This window comes from Gobio gobio (assembly GCF_949357685.1).
Source record: "Gobio gobio genome assembly, chromosome: 23".
NCBI classification, from domain to species: domain Eukaryota; kingdom Metazoa; phylum Chordata; class Actinopteri; order Cypriniformes; family Gobionidae; genus Gobio; species Gobio gobio.
The window spans coordinates 7,343,768-7,368,350 of NC_137119.1; the positions used below are offsets into that span (position 1 = coordinate 7,343,768).

At 38.8% G+C, this 24,583-nt stretch overlaps 1 protein-coding gene across 4 annotated transcripts in view; it reads left to right on the top strand.

Annotated features, from left to right (window-relative positions):
- The window catches only part of pfkpa (phosphofructokinase, platelet a), a 58,248-nt gene that overhangs the window by 13,965 nt on the left and 19,700 nt on the right, over positions 1 to 24,583 (top strand). For 2 of the 4 annotated variants that reach the window (XM_079806004.1, XM_079806005.1), the window contains exons 8-15: positions 90 to 185; positions 2,778 to 2,870; positions 4,332 to 4,457; positions 4,806 to 4,870; positions 7,331 to 7,400; positions 10,438 to 10,584; positions 22,808 to 22,878; positions 22,983 to 23,070. In XM_079806004.1, coding sequence (XP_079662130.1) covers positions 90 to 185; positions 2,778 to 2,870; positions 4,332 to 4,457; positions 4,806 to 4,870; positions 7,331 to 7,400; positions 10,438 to 10,584; positions 22,808 to 22,878; positions 22,983 to 23,070 — 756 coding nt within the window. Of the gene's footprint in view, positions 1 to 89; positions 186 to 2,777; positions 2,871 to 4,331; positions 4,458 to 4,805; positions 4,871 to 7,330; positions 7,401 to 10,437; positions 10,585 to 22,807; positions 22,879 to 22,982; positions 23,071 to 23,910; positions 24,064 to 24,583 lie in introns of all 4 variants that reach the window. The other 2 variants (XM_079806007.1, XM_079806006.1) reach the window with 2 other exon arrangements.

The window sequence follows — 24,583 nt, forward strand, 5'->3', positions numbered from 1 at the left end:
TAGGCCACTTCTCCAGCCTGAATTCCAGCTTTTTGAATCTCTCCCGTTGTTTTTGTCATCAGTTTGTGACGTGTCTCTTACCCTCATAGAAACGGGCAGGAATGAAAAGGCTGAATATCATAATAGTAGCTGAAGGTGCGATTGATCATAACAACCAGCCCATTACCTCAGAACATGTAAAGAATGTAAGTACATGAGGTATATAGAGATCCAGCTCCTGCATTGATCCCTGACCTCTCTGAGCTCTGTGTGTGCTCCCTTTCTGGCTTTTTCCTGTGTGGTTTGCTTAAACACACCCAAAATCTTTGCTGGTAAGGCACATGTGGTCACCTCAAACATAACCAGCTATGGCTATCCTCTACTTACTGTATATCTTAACTAGTGCACGGCATTAGTGTGTAAGTGTCTTGAATTCTACCTGAAGCAGGAGCATGCACATTTTCTAGTGCTTTACAGTTCAGTCTTATTCTTTTTTTTTAATACTTTGTGTTTACATTTACTTTTATTTTTAAAAACCTCTAAAATAATCCTAAATTTTTTATTATTAACCCTTATTCCATTCCAATTTATTTGTGCAACTGACATGAATGATACAACAAAACAAAAAAAATAACTTTACAGAATACCGTAAAGACTTGGGGGTAATGTACCGTACATGTGTGGGATCCTAGGCCTTATCCTGGCACAAAATATCATGGAGACATGGGGAATTGACAGGATTTGCTTAATATTTTCTTCAAACAGACAATAAAAAAAAACTCGTTTTAGTTGTGCTTGTGGAAACATGCTTTCTTTGTTCAGATTACTCATAGTGAAAGGAAGTGCATTTCCTCACCCTGAAAAAGGTCCTGCAGGAGTTGAATTATTTACAATGTTTAGCACCGTCTCTAACACTAACCACAAAAAATGGGTTCTGCATGGGAATCTGTTCTGATTTCACCAATTAATGCTAAATTTCTTATTTTTTGCATGTGTGTTGCCGCTTTCTTGTGAATCTTTCTGCTAAATGCATGCAGTACCATGACTGATTTTTGTCTTCTGTCCTTGTACTAAGGTTTATCATTACATTACTTGATACTGTATCAAATTTATATTCAGCAAAACATATAAGGGAATAGTTCACCGAGTTCATCGTTCTGAAATCATTTACTCACTCATTGACGTCTCGCATAACATTCTTTTTGTTCAGTAGAATGCCAAAGGAGATGTTATAATTTAAAGGTGGGGTAAGTGCTTTCTGGTAACCGATGTTGATTTCAAATCACCAAAACAAACCCTATTTTGATAGCTCCGCCCCACACATACGTAACCCAGGCAACGCCTATGGCGGAATCTGCTGTGCCAGCCGGCCAAGGGTATGATGTCATCAATAAGGGAAAGCAATGTGTGTTACTATGGTAATCCAGGTCGAATGTTCAGTGAAAAAGTCATCCCTTACATCCCAAAAACACAAACACGGTTCTCATGAAGAACTCGATAGCACGAGCACGACAGACCAACTAACGAACATATTACAAATATGACAAGATTAGAACGTTATATCGATAACGAAAAGAGGAACCAAAGGAAACAAACATATATTAGGAGTTTATTATCTCACTGTTCGGACACACTTTGGGAGCTGACGCTTGAAACAGACAGTGAGGAGGTTTAGACGCTCCAGGCTTATACGGTGTAGAAATTAATGGGTCTTGAGTTCTTTCCAGCGTTGGAAAGCTGATCGTAAGCCTTCTTTTGTTCCACAATCTTCGACATTTGTTTTTTATCTGCCATCTCTCTTTCTGTCGTCGCTCAGCTAATGTCCGTCCTGTGTCGTGTCTTTTGAATAATTACATGCACTGAGCGCTCTTTTCTCCCTGTCATTAGTAGACACGCCCCTTACTGCTGATTGGCTTTACGTTTGTTTTGGTACTCGGCCCGAGACCCTTTTATAAAGCAGTTTTGAAAAAACACTTACCCCACCTTTAACGCAGCTCTCTTAAATACAATGAAAGTGGATGGCAACCAGGAGCCATCTAACTTTTAAAAAGACAAAAGCATTATAAAATGGGTCCATACGACTCATGCAGTATATTCCAAACCATACAATAGCTATATTAGAAACAGACCAAAATTTAAAGAGATAGTTTGGGGATAGGGATTTTGGATACCCAAAAATGAAAATTCTATCATTTACTCACCCTCAAGTTGTTCCAAACCTGTATAAATGTCTTTGTTCTGCTGTACACAAAGGACTATATTTGGAAGAATGTTTGTAACCAAGCTTATCTTGCCCCCCATTGACTACCATTGTATTTTGTTCCTACTATAGCAGTCAATGGGGGGCGAGATTTGCTTGGTTACAAACATTTCTCCAAATATCTTCCTTTGTGTACAGCAGAACAAATATATTTATACAAGTTTGGAACAACTTAAGGGTGAGTAAATGATAGAATTTTTATTTTTGGGCGAACTTTCCCTTTATATTAAAATCTTATATTAAGAATCTGACTTAATTGTATGGGAAAGAGCAGCTTGAACACTGATGCTATGAATAACTCCTTTTGTGTTCTGAGTAAATGGCGTATTTTCAGTTTTGGGTTAATGTAAGATTAATGAACATTATGAAGAAATGTTGTTCTTACAATTCAAAAATCTCATAGACATTTGCTTTATTTGGGATTAAATGTTATCTTGCATGATGGACAAGACGTTTTGTTGACAAAATATGACCTAAAACCTCTAAATTCCCCTGATTCCTATGATTGAAGTCTAAATCTTCTTTATTACCCCTCCAGCTGGTGGTTCGGCGTCTGGGCTTCGACACGCGCGTGACTATCCTGGGCCATGTCCAGAGAGGAGGGACACCCTCAGCATTTGACAGGATTCTGGTGAGAAACTCTTTCAGATAAAAATAGGAGGGTTGGGTGGAGCTTACATTAAGTACATAAACAGATTGTCCACTCACTGCACGTGTTCTGCTGTTTCCAAGTGCACTCTGGGGAACTGAGAAAAGAATAATGCCGGAACAGAAAGACAGCGTTTCCTAAGTGATCCATTTGTTTTCAACATTTATGTAGTACATCTTCTGTGGCATGCTGTTGATTAAAACAAACAACACTTACAGTTGATGAGTAAAGTATATTAACCCTTGGATTCAACATGCGTAAAGTGGGCCTTGAATAAGCAACAACAATAGACAAACACAATCTGCTTAAAGGGATAGTTCACCCAAAAATTAAAATTAGCCCATGATTTACTCACCCTCAAGTCATCCTAGGTGTATATGACATTCTTCTTTCAGACGAATAAAATCAGAGTTATATTAAAAATGTCCTGGCTCTTCCAAGCTTTATAATGGCAGGTCATTTTTGAAGTCCATAAAGGTGCATCTATCCATCATATAACTGCTCCACACAGCTCTGGGGGATTAATAAAGGACTTCTAAAGCGAAGTGGCGCGTTTGTGTAAGAAAAATATCAGGATTTAAAACTTTATAGACTAAAATAACTAGCTTCCAACGGTCAGCGGTACGCAAGTCGACTAGCGCTAAAAGAGTGACCCCTCATGCGATGTACAGGAGCAACTCAAACTTTGACGGCTCTCGTAGATAGGGCTGGGCAACAAACTCAAGCCCCTCTTCTCTTATATATAAAAATCTCTCATTTCTCTTTAAAAATTCTAATTTTAGACTCATGACTCACTAATTCATGACCGGTGTTTTGCTCTATCCTCTGCGCTTCTGCGTTCGTCAATACGCATGCGTCAAGGGTTCAAGGGTTACTCTTTTAGCGCTAGTCAACATGCGTACCGCTGACCGCCGGAAGCAAGTTATTTTAGTCTATAACGTTTTAAATATGGATTTTTCTTACACAAACGCGCCACTTCGCTTCAGAAGGCCTTTATTAACCACCCGGAGCCGTGTGGAGCAGTTATATGATGGATAGGTGCACTTTTATGGACTGCAAAAATGACCCAACAATTCACTGCAATTATAAAGCTTGGAAGAGCCAGGACTTTTTTAATTTAACTCTGATTGTATTCGTCTGAAAGAAGAATGTCATATACACCTAGGATGACTTGAGGGTGAGTAAATCATGGGCTGATTTTAATTTTTGGGTGAACTATCCCAATAACAATAATACACAAACAATATTTCCTTTTGAATATCTTAAGTGAACACATCGTGTTAGCATTCTTAGTGCAGGGTGGGAAAAGTATGTAAATCTCTAGGGTGATTTAAAATGGTATTTTCTGTTTACAAGGAAACTATTTCTATGCATAAAGTGAAGATTACATTAGAGCAGGCTAAAGCACTACAGATTGCAATGCTGTTTTGTGTTTGTTGTCAGGCCAGTCGCATGGGTGTGGAGGCGGTTATGGCGCTGCTTGAGACCACTGCAAACACGCCAGCCTGCGTGGTGTCTCTGTGTGGGAACCAGTCTGTGCGGCTGCCCCTCATGGAGTGTGTGCAGATGGTAAGGCTTGGACAGATGCCACGTCGGGTTTAGAGCTGTGATGATAAAGATCCACGCTCACGCATTTCAGCCCGAGGAATGGGAACATGGCATTACTGCTGCACTCATGAATCATCCTGGCATTTGCAATCCTATGAGCTGAATTTATTTACATTTAAATATTTAATAACATGTAATGAAGCAAAAATGTGTCTGGACAGGTTGATTTACATTACCGCATTACAGTAGTGAAAAATATGCTTAATTTTTTTTTTTTACATTCTTTGTGGAATTTTTGAGATAAAATATTTTTCCAACAAATCACGTCATAAAATCATTATAATTGAAGTGCTTTTGTCTGTCTTGTAGACTCAGGAGGTGCAGAAGGCCATGGATGAGAAAAGATTTGAAGATGCGGTGCGGCTACGTGGCAGGTGCGTCTGCTGTGTTCTGTTTGAAACTTTGCTAATTTTAGTGTTAGTAGCATGTACACTACTGTACAAAAGTTTGGAGTTTGTATGATTCTTTAAGATCTTTGAAAGAACAGATCATAAAATACAGTGAAACTAGCCTGGATGCCAGACGAACTTAGCCCCGCCCACAACATTTGAGGTCAGGAAGTTTGGGCCGGGACTTGATCCGTTGTGGAGCAACTATGCTCAAACCAGAGCTGTTCGGACCAATCAAATTGTCAGGGCGGGCTTTATACGATGATGGACAGATGACCAACAGTAATGTAATCATCACGTCACCAAAGGCGCTTGGGTTGAATTTGTTCTAATCCTAAACGGAGAACTTGTTCGTATATGCATTCACCTTTACTATTTCTCTCAAAAATGATGATAGTGTAAGTACTCCGTGTATCCTTAAATTATTTTTTACAACACCGGCAAAGATCTTTTACACTCATCTTCTTCTTCTTCCAGCGTGCGTGCAGTTGAGTCACTTACTCCGTTGCTCTGATTGGTTGAAGGTCAATCCAATTGAGTGCAGAGGCATTTTTTTTCCTGGTTCGGTTGAAACACGCCCCGTAATCACAGCCCAATGGAGCAGCATCAGACTCATATTCTGACTAGAATTGAGTATGATGACGTCAGGCTACAGTGAAACAATAATATTGTGAAATATTATCAAAGCGTAAAATAACTGTTTTCTATTTTAATATATTTTAAAATGTAATTTATTCCTGTGATCAAAGCTGAATGTTCAGCATCATTGCTCCAGTCTTCAGTGTCACATGATCCTTTAGAAATCATTCAAATATGCTGATTTGCTGCTCGAGGAACATTTATTATTATTATCAATGTTGAAAACAGTTAAAGGGATAGTTCACCCAAAAATGAAAATTAGCCCGAAAAAAGTGCATCTGCCCGTCAAATAACTGCTCCACGCAGCTCTGGGGTGTTAATAAAGGCCTTCTGAAGCGAATCGACGTGTTTGTGTAAGAAAAATATTCATATTTAAAACTTTATCAAGTAAACTTTCGACCGACCGCCTTCCATGGAAAAGTGTTGAATGTTGAAAGTGATACTCAAGATGCGTTCGTGACGTCATGACAAGCGGACCTGGTTGCGTTAGTCTTTCGATCGGCAGGGGAACTTTCAACAGTTTTTCCATAAATTGAACAGGGAAGGCGGTCGGTCGAAAGTTTACTTGATAAAGTTTTAAATATGGATATTTTTCTTACACAAACGCATCGATTCGCTTCAGAATGTCTTTATTAAACACCCCAGAGTCAGGTGGAGCAGTTATTTGATGGGCAGATGCACTTTTCATGGACTTCAATAACAGAGCAACTATTAATCGAATTCTAATGCTTGGATTAGCCTGGACTTTTGTAATATAACGAAGATTGTCATATACACCTAGGGTGACTTGAGAGTGAGTAAATTATGGGCTAATTTTCATTTTTGGGTGAACTATCCCTTTAACGTTTTTACGGAAACCTTTTTTTTTTTTTTTTTTCAGGATTCTTTGATGAGTAGAAAATAATTTATTTGAAATATTTTTTTGTAACAATGTTTACTGTCAATTTTGATCAATTTAATGTATACTTTCAACAACAAAAAAAAACATACTGACCCCAAACTTTTGAATGTTAGTGTATGTTGTATTTGTTTTAAAGGGTTAGTTCACCCAAAAATGAAAATTCTGTCATTAATTACTTACCCTCATGTCGTTCGACACCCGTAAGACCTCCGTTCATCTTCGGAACACAAATGAAGATATTTTAGTTGAAATCTGATGGCTCTGAAAGGCCTCCATTGGCACAATGCACGGTTCACTCTCAAGACCCTTAAAAGGTACTAAAGACGTCGTTACAAAGTCCATCTCACTACAGTGGTTCTAAAATGACTTTATGAATCGGCGAGAATAGTTTTTGTGCTCAAAAAAACCCTAAATAACGACTTACATAGTGATGACGATTTCAAAACAAGGCATGAAGCTTCGAAGCGTTATGAATCAGTGAGTCGAATCATGATTCGGATCGCGTGTCAAACCGCAAAACTGCTGATTCGACTCACTGATTCATAACGCTTCGAAGCTTGATGATGGCAAAAACTATTCTCGCCGATTCATAAAGTTATTGTAGAACCACTGTAGTGAGATGGATTTTGTAACGCCGTCTTTAGTACCTTTTAAGGGTCTTGAGAGTGAACCGTGCATTGTGCCAATGGAGGCCTTTCAGAGCCATCAGATTTCAACTAAAATATCTTCATTTGTGTTCCGAAGATGAACGGAGGTCTTACGGGTATCGAACGACATGAGGGTAAGTAATTAATGACAGAATTTTCATTTTTGGGTGAACTAACCCTTTAAGCATAACTACAAATATAACTCTTACATATTATCCAATATAAGAATAACACTTATATGTTTGTGTGTAAATGTAGGAGCTTTGAGAACAACCTGAGGACATACAAACTGCTGGCTCACCGCAAACCAGAGATTGAACTTCCACATGTGAGTGTCGCATCCTGAGAGGGACGCTGTGTTTGTTTTACCCTGGTGATCTTTTACTCCATCTCAACACAACACCACCTCTGTTGACTGACATCAGCATGCTGTTGGATCACACTTAGCTATTCACAACCCTCAGTACATGACAGAATTCCACCCCTAGCAGATGTTTCCAGAGGAAACCAAGATTAATTAGTCCTGTCACACATCCTGTGTGAATATTTCTGCTTGTGGATAGTTATTTTTAGCTCTGTTCTCTAGCTATTAATATCTCAGTTAAAAGGGCACATTTTTGGTAGCATTTATTTTTAGTGATCTAGGTGATCGGAATCACATTTTTACATAGTGGATGATAAAACTGAGCAAAAAACATAGATTCATATTAAAGGAAGCAAGCAATATTTAGACCAGACCAGAATACCATATTGTTTTTGGAATGGACTATTTTGACTTGGGCAATCTCTCAGAACACCCTAGGAACTGCATAGCAATGCCCTGACAGCCATAACACTACACACATAACACACTAGCATCTTGGCAGCAACAACAATTTGACAATTTGCCACCAACAAGCTATTTTTGCTACTGTACCTTTAGTGCATCTTTATGTAAATTATCTCTTTTATGATTGTTACCCTTCACACCACCCTTAACATGCTGACATACTTATGGTTGTGTTTTTTTATGGTTGTGCACAAGCAGTTTCTGCAGCTTAGATTCCATAAATGGTCTGTGTGGAGCATAATATAACTAAATCCCATAATTCCAGACATTTCAATAACTGGTTATTCTTTAAGGTGTACAAGTGTTATTACTTGTTACTTACATTTTTTTCAACATCAGTAGCGATTTTTCAAAAAAAAATTCCAAGTAAAATATGTTTGATCTTGACATGACTAGAAAAAATTATCAGTATACACATTTACATAACTTTTCCAGGTCTAGAAATCACACTCCTCATTTATCAACGGTGCATACGCACAGATTTGTGCGTAATGAGTGCGTAAGAACAGTTTCATGCAAAGTGTGGGATCTACCACGGACACGTAGAAATGTGTGTAAATATAAGCACACCTCTGAGCATGCTTACGCAGAGAATCTAGTGGTAGAATAGCGACACTACACATAAAAAAGCATTTAAGACAGTATGCATTAAGCAAATCACATATGTCTTGTTTTTCTTTTAATTGCAAAACACTCCATTTATTATTTTTGTAGTTTTAAACACGATGCGTAATTGGTGTCTAACCCTATAAAAGACAGCTGTGACAAATGTTGGATGCATTTATTTCCTTGGACCCAACCTATATCCAATTCCCTTACCGAAATCCTCAACAAGCCGAAATAAAATGAGGCTTTTATGCTATTGCCAGATTCCCAAACATAATTGGAGACATTGACTGCAGCCACATCGCCATAAAAGCACCATTAACCAATTAATGTAATGATGTAAATAGAAAAGGGTTTCATTCTGTTAACATGCAAATCACGATGCAAATTTGTTGTTGTTAAACGTAGTTGCGCAACTCATTCTATGTTTGTGAAGTTCCTCTTCTTTGCCATTATTGCGGTGAGGAAAAAACACAATCACGTGATTTTTAAAGGGAAGTGTTGTCACCATATATGGTTTATTGGAGGCGTTTCCAAATGCTAACATGAACGAGCATGGTACTTACACACATGTGGGATTTATCAACAATGATTGCTTACTCATGTGCGTAAGAACGGTGTGTGTGCATGTTTGATAAATACGGATTTTCTTGTACTTAAGCACATTCGAAATGTCATTCGTAGGACAAAATATAGAACCTTTTCTACACACTGTTGATAAATGAGGACCCAGGTTTGCCAAGACCATGAAACCCCTGGTTCTTAAATAAAAATGACAGTTGTTGAGAGAACAAATTAAGGCAAGACACTATATTCTTAAAAATAAAGGTTCGTCGGCATCAATGGTTCCATGAAAAACCTTTAACATCCATGAAACCTTTCAATTGCACGAAAGGTTCTTTACAGTGGAAAAAGTTTCTTAAGATTATTAAAATGTTCTTTACACTAAGAAAATAAGTGGTTATTTTAAGAACTGTTCACTGAAAGGTTCTTTAGGGAACCAAAAAAGGTCAATTTTTGGCTGCGAAAACCCCCGTTTGGAACCTTTAATTTTAAGAGTGTACAAGCAAAACCGTTAATTGTTTTACCTGGCTTCATCCATTTTTCAGATTTCTGTTTTAGAAATCTCTGCAACTAGTGCATATTTAAATAGATAATGTCTCATTTGCATATTTAATCATAACATTAAAAAAAGTATACCTGTGGTGTCTTGCCTTAAAATAAGAAATATGATTGGCAGCTTACATCTTGATTTTTAGCTGTTTTAGCTTACCTTAAAGATAGTTTTGTCTTATTTTTAATTATTTTAATCTATTTTGTGGCACCCTTGTAAGTTTACTGAGACCCCCTAGTGAGTCCTGACCCCCTGGTCTAGAAGATGCATAGTATCTTTTCTGTTGTTTTTCTAAAAGCCTTGTGTAGACCAGAGAACAGGACTCTTGAATGGAAAAGCTGCTGCATCACAGTCAGAAAAGTCAAAGGGCCGCTTGTCCAGAAGTGTTTAGTCAATAATCATTCTCTGATGCTCTGGGCTGTGTGTCCGGTTAGCGAAACACCAAATTACCCTGCGCCTATTGGAATGGAAAACAGATTGATGAATGCCAACGGCTGGTTGGAAACATTGTTAAATTCCTAATAGGCATTGAGTGGTAAAAACAAAAACATGACGATGATCAAGAAGGACAAGGCCCCAAATATATAGACATACCTGCTAGTTATATAAATGAATATTGCCATTTTAGTTTGCTCTTCACATCAGTCCACATATTTCCAGCAGGACGCTTGCTGAATTTATTATAGACAACTGAACATAAGTCAATAATATAGCTGAAGCCTCATACTGGTAAATGCTCGAGAAATGATCTAAATGTAATTTATTGGTATATTTGTCAGCGTAATAAGAGTTTTTATGTCTTCTTCCCCCATTTAGAGCAATTTTAACGTGGCTGTGTTGAACGTGGGCGCCCCCGCGGCGGGCATGAACGCAGCCGTGCGCTCCGCTGTCAGAGTGGGCATCTCCGAGGGACACAAGATGTTCGCTGTCAATGACGGCTTTGAAGGATTCTATAAGGGACAGGTAAATAAATATTTACTTTTACATTGAAATATTTAAGAATCATCCATAGCAAAAATTGTTTATGGGAGATTCTGTTGGCGATGCAACACAAGAACCACAAACAAGCTTCTTTACATATGAACAAAATCTTGTCCCGTTTGGACCCCAAGGGGAAGCTGTTTATAATGCCAAATCAAAACTGCATAACACGTCTATGTTTATGTACAGTCCTGATTGAACAGTTTAATGTAGATAATAAAGTGTAGTAGAGTATAAATAGTAGGATGGAGGATAAAAACTTGGATTCTTTAGCAATTTTTTAAAAGAAAAATATGGTATTATATAGTGTGTACTATGATATAATAAAAGGTTTGATATTATTACTAAGTTGTATAGTTTAGTAGGTTAATAGGCTAAATGTCTAGATACACTAGTTTGTGGTCAGTAGTGCTGGGCGGTATAACGGTTCATACCGAATACCGGTGTTTATTTTTGTTATGATATTAATTTGTATACCGGTGTTATACAATGCTGCTTAAACAACGTTTGGAAGGCGGCGCAGCTCAACACTGTTTGGGAGGGGTCTCTTTTCACTTTTACACTGTAGTGAGGACACAGCGGAGATCACATTAAAGTGGAGAATTCAAACAACACGCGGCACGCGCAAGAGAGCGGTTTCTGCGCGGAGCACTGCGATGAGTTTAACAACGCTCACCACATGGATCATATAGAGACAGAGCGTATTTAGGCCACGCCCACACCGGGGGGGGGAACAATCCAACGCTCTCCATTGACTTTGCATTGCGTGAGGCTGCCTCATTGTCATTTCGGACTTATAACAAAAAACAGAACAATGTCTAAAACCTGATATGTGACAAGGTGTACAGCAAACAAGCTAAACAACACAAATAATTTTTTATAAGCTGTCGACTCAAAAAAACGAGCGTTTAAGAAGATAAAAGTGGATACAGGCAATACGAAGTGAAGCTTCAGCAGGAAGAATGGGTAAATTTTGGGATCCTGACCCTCAGTATGCCTCAATATGTCTATGTGTGCAGTAAACATGTTGTCACTGTTAAGTCAAATATCCAAATGTCAGTTTTATATATTATATTTACTGTCTGTGATTACGTTCCCTCTAGTCGTCGTAGTTCTCAGTGTAATATGACCCGCACGCTCTGTCTCAATGGCCTGAATCCACTTTTTTGTACTTAAACGCTCGTTTTCTGGGTCAACAGCTTATAAAAACGTCTGGGTTTTTGCTTCTGGGTTTTGTTTAGCTTGTTTGCTGTACACCTTGTCACATATCAGCTTTTATACATTGTTCAGTTTTATGTTATAAGTCCGAAATGACAAAAAGGGCACTTCACGCAATGCAAAGTCAATGGAGATGGTTTGATTGTTTCCCCCCCCCGGTGGGCGTGATCTTCAGATTATGACCCGTGTCGCTCTGTCTCTATGGCTCAGATACAGACTGGAGTGAGCACGTTTCAAGTTTGTATAGACATTCATATACTCTAGTGCTCTAAACATGGACTAGCACCGTGCCTGGGACAAATTTAATCACGTCTTCTTCAGATGAAATATATGTGCAAATAAGGACACTGGTCTTTATTCCTTATGTGTTAAACTGACGTGTGTTGTTTGTTCAGAGACTGTAGTGTAGAATTTAGATTCTCTGCCCGAGCCAGAGCCCGCGGGCTGGGTCGAGCTGAGATTTCCCATCACTATCCTCGGTCCGGGCCCTTGATCAAGTGTTTTTTTTTAATCATTACTTTATTAGCCTAATTGGGTGGGCAGAAAGCTATGCCATAATCAGAAATAATATATATTTTTAGCAAAGTAAGAACTAATACTACAACTAAACAAATGTGTACAAAGTGGCAAAAGTCAGGATTAGTCTAAAATACGTGTTAAACTCACAGCACACACAGTGATGGAGCGCACAGGACCGCTCTGAGACACCATCATGAGCTGCTCGCGTGAACACTGCGCATTGCTCAACTAGCCTATTTCTTTTCATTTCAAATTGTTTCGTTTAAAAGTGTTCTATTCACATATTTATCATGTTTGTGAGGTAAGCCTGCTGAGTTTCGGTTTATTTATGAGACACGCTCCAGTTCATGTGCAATGAAAGTGATCGCTCCCGCGCCTTCATGTCACGATTATAGTCTGCTATAGTCTATTTGCTTATTATTTATTAAATCAAGGCAATTGGCTGAAGAAACCTTTATTAAAATTAAGATACAATTTATACAAAATGAAATTCACTTTAAAGAAAGGCTCTAAGCCCGATCTAAGCTCTACTGTAGTGCTCTTAAATGTACTGAAAATATTATTAGACCGTTTAAATGTTCTTCCGCGTTTCTCCCTCGTTTTGCCAGTTTGTTGTTATATAGGGTTCGATTTTTTTAAAGGCATCAAGGTGCCCTCTGTTTTTTATTGGTTGTTGTCCCCACACAGCATCATTTTGTGGGGCTTTGCAAACCTGTATTAAAGCTACACTGTGTAACTTTTTTAGTCTATTCTTAGCTAAAAACACTTAGTTCTTTCAAAAATATATGTGCTCATTAATGTATATTTACTTCTTTCGAGTAATAAAGTATTCTCGTAAGTTTATAATATGCCATTGAAAATACATAAGGTAATGGGATCTAACGGTGGTCGCCATGTTGCCCCTCCATCTTGAAAGTACATTAGCCAAAGAGGGACATACCCGTAAATTCAAGCTTCGCCTTTGGCGTTTTAACCGGTTTTAACACTGTGCGCGTCAACTTGTTCAGACTTGTCTGGTGCATGCGCAGAGAGTTTTCATCTCAGCAGCTCCAGTAACAGAGTTATACGGAGTTTTCCTGGCTTGTTTATTCCTCAAAAGTCTGTTTTTCCTTGTGTGGTATTTCTGTGCGTTAATAACTCCGTAAGTAATAATAGTTATTGTCATTGTGGATGTGTTTCAGAGTGTGTCATCATGTAATTCAGTTGATGTTACCTCAGAAGTATTTTTGTGTCAACATACAATAGCGTAATGCTCACCTATATTTGAATAGTCATTCAGTTATTAACAATGTTTATTCGTTTATAGAAAATATTTGCTTGTAATGTATGTTGATGGAAATATGTATCATGTCTGATCGGCATATTAACACTTGTTATACAGAGCTAAACCTGCGCACACACTTTTGTAACCGGACACCGCTTGTTAGCAGCGGCAGCGGCAGCTCCGCTCCTTTTAATGCAGCTGCATTTAGCGCCTATATGTGGTACAATAAGCTCTGGTTTACGGTTACATTATACAAATGTAACTTATAAGTATAGTTATACAGTTCTTAACTTTGTATATTCTGTCATGTCATTATCATGTATATTTACCATCCTAATTTGTTCTCTCACAGAAACCACATTTATGTACATATCCATGCAAACCTGTTTATGCCTTGCAATTGGATGACTGAATAAACATTACTATCATCAAAGTTCACTCTGGATTAGCTGCAGTTCTTTCTAGCCGAATAATTAGGCCAGTTGAGTTCCAACCATCCCACTGCGCACAGAATATCCCACAGGCACCGTGTCGAATGTGGACGAGGTCGAACTGGAAGCCATATTAATCTTGGACTAAATCGGCCACCGTAGGAGTTAAAACGAAATCGGAATTGAACAGAACAGAAACTAAAATTCACTGGATGGTCATATACAAGTTCACCACTAGATGGGGGAAAATATCACACAGTGTAGCTTTAACTCTAGTGTGGAATTGTTCTACAATGTTCACTCATCATGACAGTAAAATAGGGCATTCTAGTCAATCTACTGCACTATTTCCTCTCTCTATCAGTAGAAAATGTGGTTAACATCCGGTCATGCATGAAAAAAAAAATACCGTCATATACCGTGAAGCTGATATAATTTTGAAAAATACCGTGATATCAGTGTTTGGTCATACCGCCCAGCACTAGTGGTCAGTATGTTATTTTTAAGAAATTAATACTTTTACTCAGCATTAAATTGATCAAAAACGACAGTAAATACATTTATAATGTCACAAACGATTTCTACAACAATATTAAGCAGAATAACTTTTCAACTTTTTTTTGAACAGCAAATCGTCACAGAATGATTTCTGAAGGATCATGTGACACTAAAGACTGTAGTAATGATGCTGAAGATTCAGCTTTGATCACAGGAATAAATTACATTTTAAAATAGTATATAAGTATTTAAAATGTATGTTTTTTTACTGTATCTTTGCAGCCAAATAAATGCAGCCTTAATGAGCATATGAGACTTCTTTCAAAAACATAAAAAAAAGTTACCGACCACAAACGTTAGAATGGTAGTGTATATTCATATTTAATTCATATTTTCACTTTCAGACAAGTTTTGTTGTGTGCATATTTATTATATATTAACAAGTTTAAGTTAAAAGCATCCTTTACACAGACCACATGTACAAACATGAACACAAACACTGTATTTACATCCAGTTGTGCTGATTGTATTTCTAGAGTAATTGCATTAAGAGCTCCAGTCGTTTATCACAAGTAGGTGTTGAAAACAGAGCAGACAGCGATGTCACCACCTCTAGCCCTGCACTGCTGCTCTTTGCTCTGACGAAGAACACAACTGGATTAACATAAACCAATTTACCACTGTAGTACCGTTCTGTACTGATAGGGGGCGATGCATAATCCTATTAACCGTATGCCGAGAGCTGTTGGAGGAATCGAGATAAACACAGAACAATTAATTACATTACATGGGCTGGGCCCTGGTGTAGATTAAGGCATGATCCACTAATCGTATTGCTGAACAAATGCAAGGAGGATTACAAACTCGGGTAGAGCAAGCAATGCCTCATCAAATCCATATGTGTTATTATCAATAGCTGGTTAGCATAAAGATAGCAATAGCATAAAGAGATGGTTGTAACATTTTCTAATAAGCAGAGGCAGATGGCTATGGCAGTCACCACTGTTATTCACAGGCTATAGAGATTGTCGAAGAATACAAGTACCTGGGCAAAATTTTTGACAATATGCTGAAATTCACTTATAATACATAGGAGATATCGAGCCAGTATATTTTAAGGAAGCTCAATTATTTGGGGGTTAGTAAGAACATCCTTACTATGTTCTACTACTCCTACATGGAAAGCGTCATTACATTTTCTATCGTTTGCTGGTTTCATTCCATCAGCCTTCAAAATAGAAATCGTTTGGTGCGACAGTTAAAGTCTGTTCAAAAATGATCAGACTTCTTATTAGGGCTCTTTCCATCATAAGTGAACAGCAAATGCTGAGGTTGGCTGGCAGGATTTTACAAGATCCTTTACATTTCCTATTTTCTGTTTTTGAGTGGCTCCCCTCAGGGAGACGACTTCATTGTCCTGGCTGTAGGACACAAAGGAGAAAAGTAACTGTTGTTCCAAAATCGGTGCAGCTTTTAAATTTACAATCATCTCTGACCACCATCATGTGCTCAGTGAATTTTTTTTTTCCATTGCACACATTTATTTATATATACATACCTGTATATATTTACATATTTATTAATTCTTATATATGGTTGGACTTGGTGTTGAATAAATGAATGAATGAATAGCTTCAAAATTAATATTTTTTTACATATTTTAATGTTTTTTTAGTTTTTTTCTGCACAGCCCTGAAAAGTCTCATCCATGGCTGATCTCCATTATGATCTCTTCAGCCAGTCTAATCTAATAAACCAGTGAATTTAGAAAGCACATGATCGGTGATCACATTTAAACCATTTGCATTTCCATTTGAAACTACATTAAAAAAATAAATGACCCTAAGGCAGGGATGGGAAACGTCAGTCCTAGAGTGCCACTGTCATGCAGAGTTTAGCTCCAACCCTGATAAAATACTTAGTACACATTGTACGATTTTATGCTGTCCCATACAAAGATGACCAATCGTGGTGATTTCTGTGGTCATGGCTCCTACACGGTGATCTTATGATGTACAGTGAGAGAGATTCAATTTCGAGACTTTTTCTGACGGTGTCTGAAATTTAGCATGATCATCTCAAAGTATGTTTGCTGCTACGACCAACGTCTACTGACTAGCCAATAAAAATGCACCGTGAAACTGTGTATTGATCAACGTAACGCTAAAACTTAAAACTACTTACCTCAAGCTCCATTTGCAAAACTGGCATGCCAAGTTGGCCTCTTTTTCCTTGCCATGACCACGTTTATATCATCCTCTTTCACGTGCTCCTCTTTTTTCAGCGCACATAAAAACCACAACTGCCAAAGTGCGATTCATCTTGCTCTATTTGTTTACCACTAGCGCATGCTGATGACGTTTTATTTTTCTTTACTAACTTGCGGCGTAGATTACATGTCCCCAAGTTTATTAGATCCATGCCATACAGCGTGTAAATTCGAATATTTGTTTGGTGGGTTGGTATTCGATTTTCAATTTTGGGATTCGAATATTCGGGTTTTCGCGCACACCTGGCGTCCCCCTCGAAATGGTTCTCATTTACGCCTGCGTATGTTTACACTATAAAATCTGGTGTAATACAATACTCTTTATTTTACAATTATCTTATAGCCTAGCCATTTTCAATAGGATGGACAGTTGAATAGGAACCCAACCTTGTTATTCTTTTGCTTCTTCTTAAGCCTTGTTTATACTCGCCGCGGCCGCAAGAGCGCGAGGGTGCGCGCGGCAAAAATGACGTCAACGCGGAGGGGGCGGTCTCGCGCGTTGGCTCCGCAAGACCCCATTTCGCCTGGCGGTGCGCAGCGCATTTTTTGTAACTCCGCGCGCACCTCCGCATCCGAAGATGTACGATTTTGAGGCGACTTTGTCCGAGCTGGTGCGTCAGTACCGGCACATTTATGACCATTCCATGAGGGATCATCGCGACAGCCAGATGGCACAGAATTCATGGAAAGTTTGCATTGATGGCCATCCATCCGTCCAACCCTCCATTCCTTTTGTGAATAGGACTTTAGAATACATTTGCATTAAGCACCCAGTTTGCACTTGTCTTAAGTAACTGCTTACATTTTCAAAATGAGCCTACTAACTGAAATAGAACCTTTGATAAAATAAGGCATGTTTTATAAAAAGTAACTGTACAAAGAGGCTTCATTTAGTACATTAGTTTACAAGACACTTTCTGCAGCATTTATTGTGCTGGTTTAGTGTTAATTTCAGAATGTACAAACAAAATCAGAAATTAGTTGTCATCTTCAGTTAATGCACTGTGAACTAATATATATATATATATATTAGTATAAAAACCATCTGCAAAATTTGGGGGAATGTACTTGTACTACGATCAACGAAACTGTGGTCGAGCCCAACTTGTAACTGTAGGCAACACATTTTTGGTTACTGCCAGACGCAAGAACACGTAGTGTGACGGCCAGTCTCTCTTGTAAAGTTACGGGGCTCATGTGGGTTCGTTTATGTTCCACGAACGGCTTGCGGGACGCCATGTTCACCTGTTCCGGACCGGCAAACTACTTCTTCGCTCGTGTTTTCGACGGATTTAAGAACAATTACTCCAAGTCGCCCCCTGTCGTTTCACAGAATACTACAACGGCGCGCGCGTCGACTATAAACGCCTCGTCCGTTTGGGGGAGGAGCGCGCTCAGTTTGCGGAGCTCGCGCTGCGGAGCCAGGCGCGAGTATAACAGGGCCTTTAGCGTTCCCTGCAACGGAGTATTCTCTGACTAGAGCGCTCAACTGCACAAGCTTATATGGAAGAAGGGCATGCCTGAGCTTGCATTTTGGGTTGAGCTGTGTTCGTTTGACATTGTGGAAAATAGAATAAGAGAATCTAAATGTTTTAGCCTTTCTACCCGTTAGGGATGTGCGCACTGTGGGGCCGTCAATGAATGAGAGTGCCGCCGTGTGCATTTTAGTTTCGGTTTAGAATTAGCGCCAATTCGGGGGTGGGTTGCTTAAATGGGGGGTTCATTAGCCTATTATTATTAAATAAAAAACACAACAACAAAACAGTACAATGACAAACTCACTTAAATAGGCACTTTTACATTTCTTGTTGAGACCAAATCTTCCGCCGTCATCTTGTCATTCAGCTCCTCACTCCTGCTGCTGGTCTGTGCTGCGACTTCGGCAGACACATTCAGTTTTTATTTGTAGTGTCTGTTCTCTAACTGAACTAAATTATTTTATTACTATAAAATAATCAAAACGATGATGGGGGGCGGTGCCGCAGTGGGCACGTGGTGTAACCGGTGTTATGCCTGTTAAACCAGTGTTATGCCTATAGCAGCAAGCCTATTACCTGTTATTATTATCAATCTAAATTAATCTATTATAAATATAGGAGCTTTTTACTGGGACGTAACAGAGCTGTGTGTTTTGTATCACTAGGTCAGTATCCGTTCTCGGAGCATATAAGCCCTGCCCGCTTCTCGAGATTCCTGCCTTTATTAGAAAAAGAATATGTTCAGCCCCCTCCCTCCGAAGCTTCGAATATTCGGTGTTGATTACTACCAAAGCTTCGAAGCTCAAAAAATGATATTCGGACCAGCCCTAGTAATTTGTAGTTATCTTATAGGATTGTCAAAATCCCAGTCTGTAACAGGCTTTAGTAATCCTAGTGCGTTTTTCGTGTGCAGTTCACAACATCGTCAAAACAATCTCCATTCACATGGATCCATGTAAATGACTTAAAACACTGTATTATGCTGCGAGGCCAGTAGGTGGCGATGTCACTTTGTGAAGAAACACTAATGCCCGAGATCATAGGCAAATCGGTGCTCATGCACATGAGTGACAATCACGCAGTGTGAATGATCAAAGACACAAACAGTGAGAATCGCTGATAAGTCGTCGACGCCCATGAGATATTTGGCATGCTAAATATCTGGACTTGTCGACGATTTAAACTCCTGCTGTGTGAAATGTGTTCTGACTGAAAATAACACCGACAATCACTTACAGCCAATAGAGTGCCGAAGTTATGACGTCACTTTGTAGGCCAAAACGCGGAAGTGAGTTAGCATTTTAGCCCTTCCGGTTCCCTCGCCCTAAAGTCTATGGGTTTTTTGAATGGGTTTTTGCTAAATTGCCTGAAATAAGGTCTGTGGTTAACAAAGCCTCTAAATATTTTCACGTTTTGATCTATGACATAAAACACATTAGTTAAAACATGCTTGTGATTTTTTAAAACTTTATTGTGTCTTAAAAACGGTGGTTGCTAACAAGTTGCTAAAAGGGACTACATCCTTTGGCGGGGACTTTAGACGTCATCGTGACAAACAGGCAATCTCTCACTAGCCCGCGTTTCAGCCTTATGAAGAACTTATGTGGCGTGAATAAATCGCGCTATTCGCGCAAAGTTGGATGCTTGAACATTTGGAGTTTACTCTCTTCACATGTTCGTCTCGTTGAGAAATGGCCGACATGGGCTGTGTTTACACGTCTTTTGTGTTAAAATTACTGTTAATGTGTGACAAAACGTAGTTTTCAAGACTTTTTCAGTCGATAATGTAGTTGTTTAAAGCTCAAATCTGTGGTTTATTTATAAGAAGAGTTCCTATTTTAACATTTTATCATTTTATCTGGTGTTTTCGGAGTTGTGAGCTCCAGTGGGTCCGCGGCGCTCCGCGCTTGTTTACCCGGCTAGAGTAGACTTTCCTCGGCTAGTCCTTCTACCGTCTGCCGCTGGCTCTGATGTCTCTGTGGTGTCTCCAGCTATAATTCGTCTTGTGGAGATTTAACGGCCCATATTTGCTCTCATGGATCTATAATTTGTTCCCTGGCAAATCGTTTAGGCTGAGGGCAAAGTGAAGTTTCATTACTTGTTTATTTTTAGGCTATAACTGTACGTTACCGTTGTAAGTTAGCCGACTAGCACTGACATTGAATGTTTGACTGAATTGTTTGCTTTATTTCATGTGTAGCTTATTATACGTTTTGTATTATTGATCATACATAAACTTGCATTTAACAAAAAGAGACTGGGTTGTGTTTCATGTCATTTAATGTTATCACAGTGATAATCATATTGTCTGAAAAAACATTAACAAAAGATAAATCTCAGAGAGGCACGCATAAACAAAATTAGTTTCTAACATTTTTGGAAAAAACGAATGGGCAATATTTCTCATGAAAAAGTGGATAAGTGTTCATACACAGCGCAGATCATAATGAGCGAGCGTGTGTTTTTTAAATAAAGTTTGAGGAAGCTTGATGATGACGTTGATCCGCGACCATGGTGTGCTGTAGTCCGTTTATAGCCTACCATTAGCATTTTATATCTGACGGCTTTATTTAAGCTTCAAAATGTATACATTTTGGATTAATTTGTAAAGATTATCTTAATAGACAAAACGTGTAAGGGTCATAACTCTTTGTTGAACACAGATCTTATTTTTTGCGATTTTCCAAAAGTCTATGGGGAAAATGCATGGCTTTTCGATCGAGGGAACCCATGCGCCGCTAACTTCCGGGTTGGCGTACAAAGTGACGTCATAACTTCGGCACTCTATGAGAGAGCAAGATACAGGGCAGCTGGAGGTTCAGGGAGGAGTTACCTCAAACTCTCTTTGCAGAACACAATCCTTGCTCCCTTTGTCTCCCCGACCATTTCCTTCGCCATAATCTTTTTTTTACTGCAAATCAGCGCACAGACTATCGCAAACTTTCTGCAGTTTATCATTTTTAATAACAATTCCAGTCTTGTGCGAGAACTCCGGTCTGGCACGCGCGTGATCTTGCGTTGTTTACTTGTCACGTCTCACGTGTGTTTGTTTGTGAAACGTAGTTAGAGCAGTGGTTCCCAAAGTGGGTGCCATGACAACTGGAATCTCAGCTTTTTTCCAATTTAAACAGCCTAAAATAATTATTGTACCATATAATAACCTTTTACTGCATATATTTAAAAAATAAATCAAAATACCAACATATGAACATGTCCAAACAAAAATAAATAAGCAAAAAACGGATATATTTAATTAATATTTAAAGTTTAAATATTTATTTACCGCGAATTAGACTGTTCTCAAGAAAGAATCGCTCGCCTGCTCAGCTCAGCCCTTTTTACTGGTGCACGCTCAATTTTATATTTCACGCAGAGATTGATAGGACAGGGCAAAGATGGATAAATTCATAGTTTAAACAAAAGAAAAGCAGAAATGTCAAAGCCCAGACGACCGACCGACATCAGAATCGGCAAAGATGTTGCCAATCAAAGTGCAAGAAGAACTGGCGGAACTCTGTATGGGTCGCACTTTAAAATTAAAATTTGGAGAAATGTCTTCGGATGAATTTTGGCTGCATGTGGGACACGAATACCCATCTATCTCAGAATGTGCCGTCAATGTGCTGTTGCGCAACCTACGAGTTGCACTATCCTCAATATACCCCCGTATCAAGAGGCTGTGCTCGCAAAAGCAAGCACTTGTATCCCTTTAAAATGCCTGCGACACAGTTCCATGCAGATATTTTTTTTTATTTTTTTTAAGGTCAGGTTTGAACAAAGCAAATGAGAAACTAAATGGTAACACTTTATAATAAGGTTGTATTAGTTAACATTAGTTAATGCATTAGTTAAAATGAACTAACCATGAACAACACCTCTGTTCAGCATTAGTTCATCTTTGTTAACGTTAGTTCATAAAAATACGGCTGTTCCAACACTATCTCACGACCAATTCGTACGTATTTTACGAGGTGGCTAATTCGTACGAATTTGTACGTTTTGTCTAAACCCCAGTGACAGGTAGGTTTAGGAGCGGGGTTTATTATTAGTTCATGTTAACTAATGTAGTTGTATGTAATGTAGTTAATGTAATGAACCTTATTGTAAATTGTTACCAACTAAATATAATTTTTTTAATTTGAGTTGTAAATGTCTGTCCAGTTGTAAAAGACAGATGGTTAATTTGATAGGTTAATAGGTTGTTTCACCTCCTATTATGTTTGTTGTGATGCATTCATAATAAATTAATGTTGCTGTTTATGCCTCATTTGTTGTTTGCTCATCTGGATTTAATTTGATATATGTCTGTACGCATGTACGTTTAGTTTAATTGGGTTGGGGTGCCGTGGAAAAAAAATCACTTCAAAGGGGTGCCATGCTTTCAAAAAGTTTGGGAACCACTGCCTTAGAGGATAGCTACCCATGTAGATAACTAAGATACTCACTCGCATTTCGAAAGTTTTAATGTACCCTTATATGAAAATGTTGGTCCAACACATGTTTGATCCACTCTGCTCTCTTTTCTCAGATAAAGGAGGTCAAATGGGCAGATGTAGGTGGATGGACGGGCCAGGGTGGATCCCTCCTGGGAACTAAACGGTATTTATCCCATATTTCCTGCGGATTTCAGTAATACAGTTGATTTTGAATGTAATGTGCGGTGTTGTGCTTAGTGCTTCTCTACAATGTTGTCAAATTTTCAGAACGCTTCCTGCAAAGTACATTGACAAAATTGCAGAACAGATACGGAAATATAACATCAATGCTTTGTTAGTGATCGGAGGATTTGAGGTATGTTTTCCAGCCCTGGGTTTAGTCATTTTGATGTTTTATTTTGCATTTAGTGTGTTTAATGGGTGGCTATTTTAATGAATGATTAAAAAAAGTAATCTGCTTTGATGTTAATGTTTTATATTGTATAATATATAATATATATCATTTATTTTTTAATAATTATTTCAATATTTTTAAGTAAATTTTTAATATTTTAGATGTAATATTTATACATACATATATATATAAATAATTGTACACCTTGATGAATGTACATTTAGTTTTGTAAAACAATTTAATTCTCAATTTAAAATGTCCATGACCAAGTCTTGTTAACTTGCCTGTCCTCTCCATCATGTTTTCCTATATAGCATCACCTAAATCTTACTCAACTTCCTGTGCTCCTGTTCTTTTCATAATGAACATCCAAAAACATAAAAAAATGAGGAGATAATTCTTAGCAGGCACTGGTTATCTTTCAGCTGTTGGAATGTAACATTCACGCAGCTGAGATGACAAATGCCGCCATCAAAGACTGAACAATAACCTTCGATTGCAGAATAGCTCACCTGCTTTTCTAAAGTCATTTCATGCTGAGTTCAGGCTCATCTTCTCTCTTTCTATACAGACATCATCAGGATGCGAGTGTGTGTATTTTACACGAGTGTTTCTATTTGACATGTGTGTACGGAGTGGATCCTCTTGTCTCATGCTCTCCGCCGTGATGGCCATGGCTTTCCACTCGGTTCCTTCCAAATCCCGCCTCGTCTGTCTCTCTCATTCCCCGTCTGTCCCTTCATTCCATCCCCATTCCCAGCACCCATGGCGGTTCACTAAATCCCCGGCTCTGCCCTGCAGGCCTACCTGGGGATCATGGAGTTGTTAGCAGCCCGCGGGACTTATGAGGAGTTGTGTGTGCCGATGGTCATGGTGCCGGCCACCGTCTCCAACAATGTGCCCGGCTCAGACCTCAGCATTGGCGCAGACACGGCTCTAAACGCTATCACTGATGTAAGTGAGGCTGGGGGACGCCACCCACCAGCCAATCGCATCAGAGGCTCTATCTTCTCTTTACAAGCCAATCACAGAGGCTCCGCCTTATGTTTACCAGCCAATTACATCAGTCTAGGCAAATAGCAGCAGTGCTTTCCATAACCTAAAGGTGCGGTCAATTTTCACTGACAAAATCTAGTCATTTCAACAGGAACTCGACACAATCTCAAAAAGGGAGAAAAGATTTTGCAACAGGTTCTAGTTGGACATGTGGGTTCGCCACGTTGACCAACAGAAAGCTGCTTGGTTTGAAAGCGACTTCTGTGCGAGCTGTGCTTCATACATCGCTACACCATTGACTATGGACGTTTTTGCCACGATATTTTGCCAATTATTGTGACCGCAACTTTAGGCAGCTCCCCTTCTGCCAGGTCAGTCAGTTTCAACAGGATTGTGTATGAAGGCACCTCCTAAGGGAACTGGTTTTATGCATGCGTCCAAAGCACCGTATTGTCATGTCTAATGATCTAAAATAATA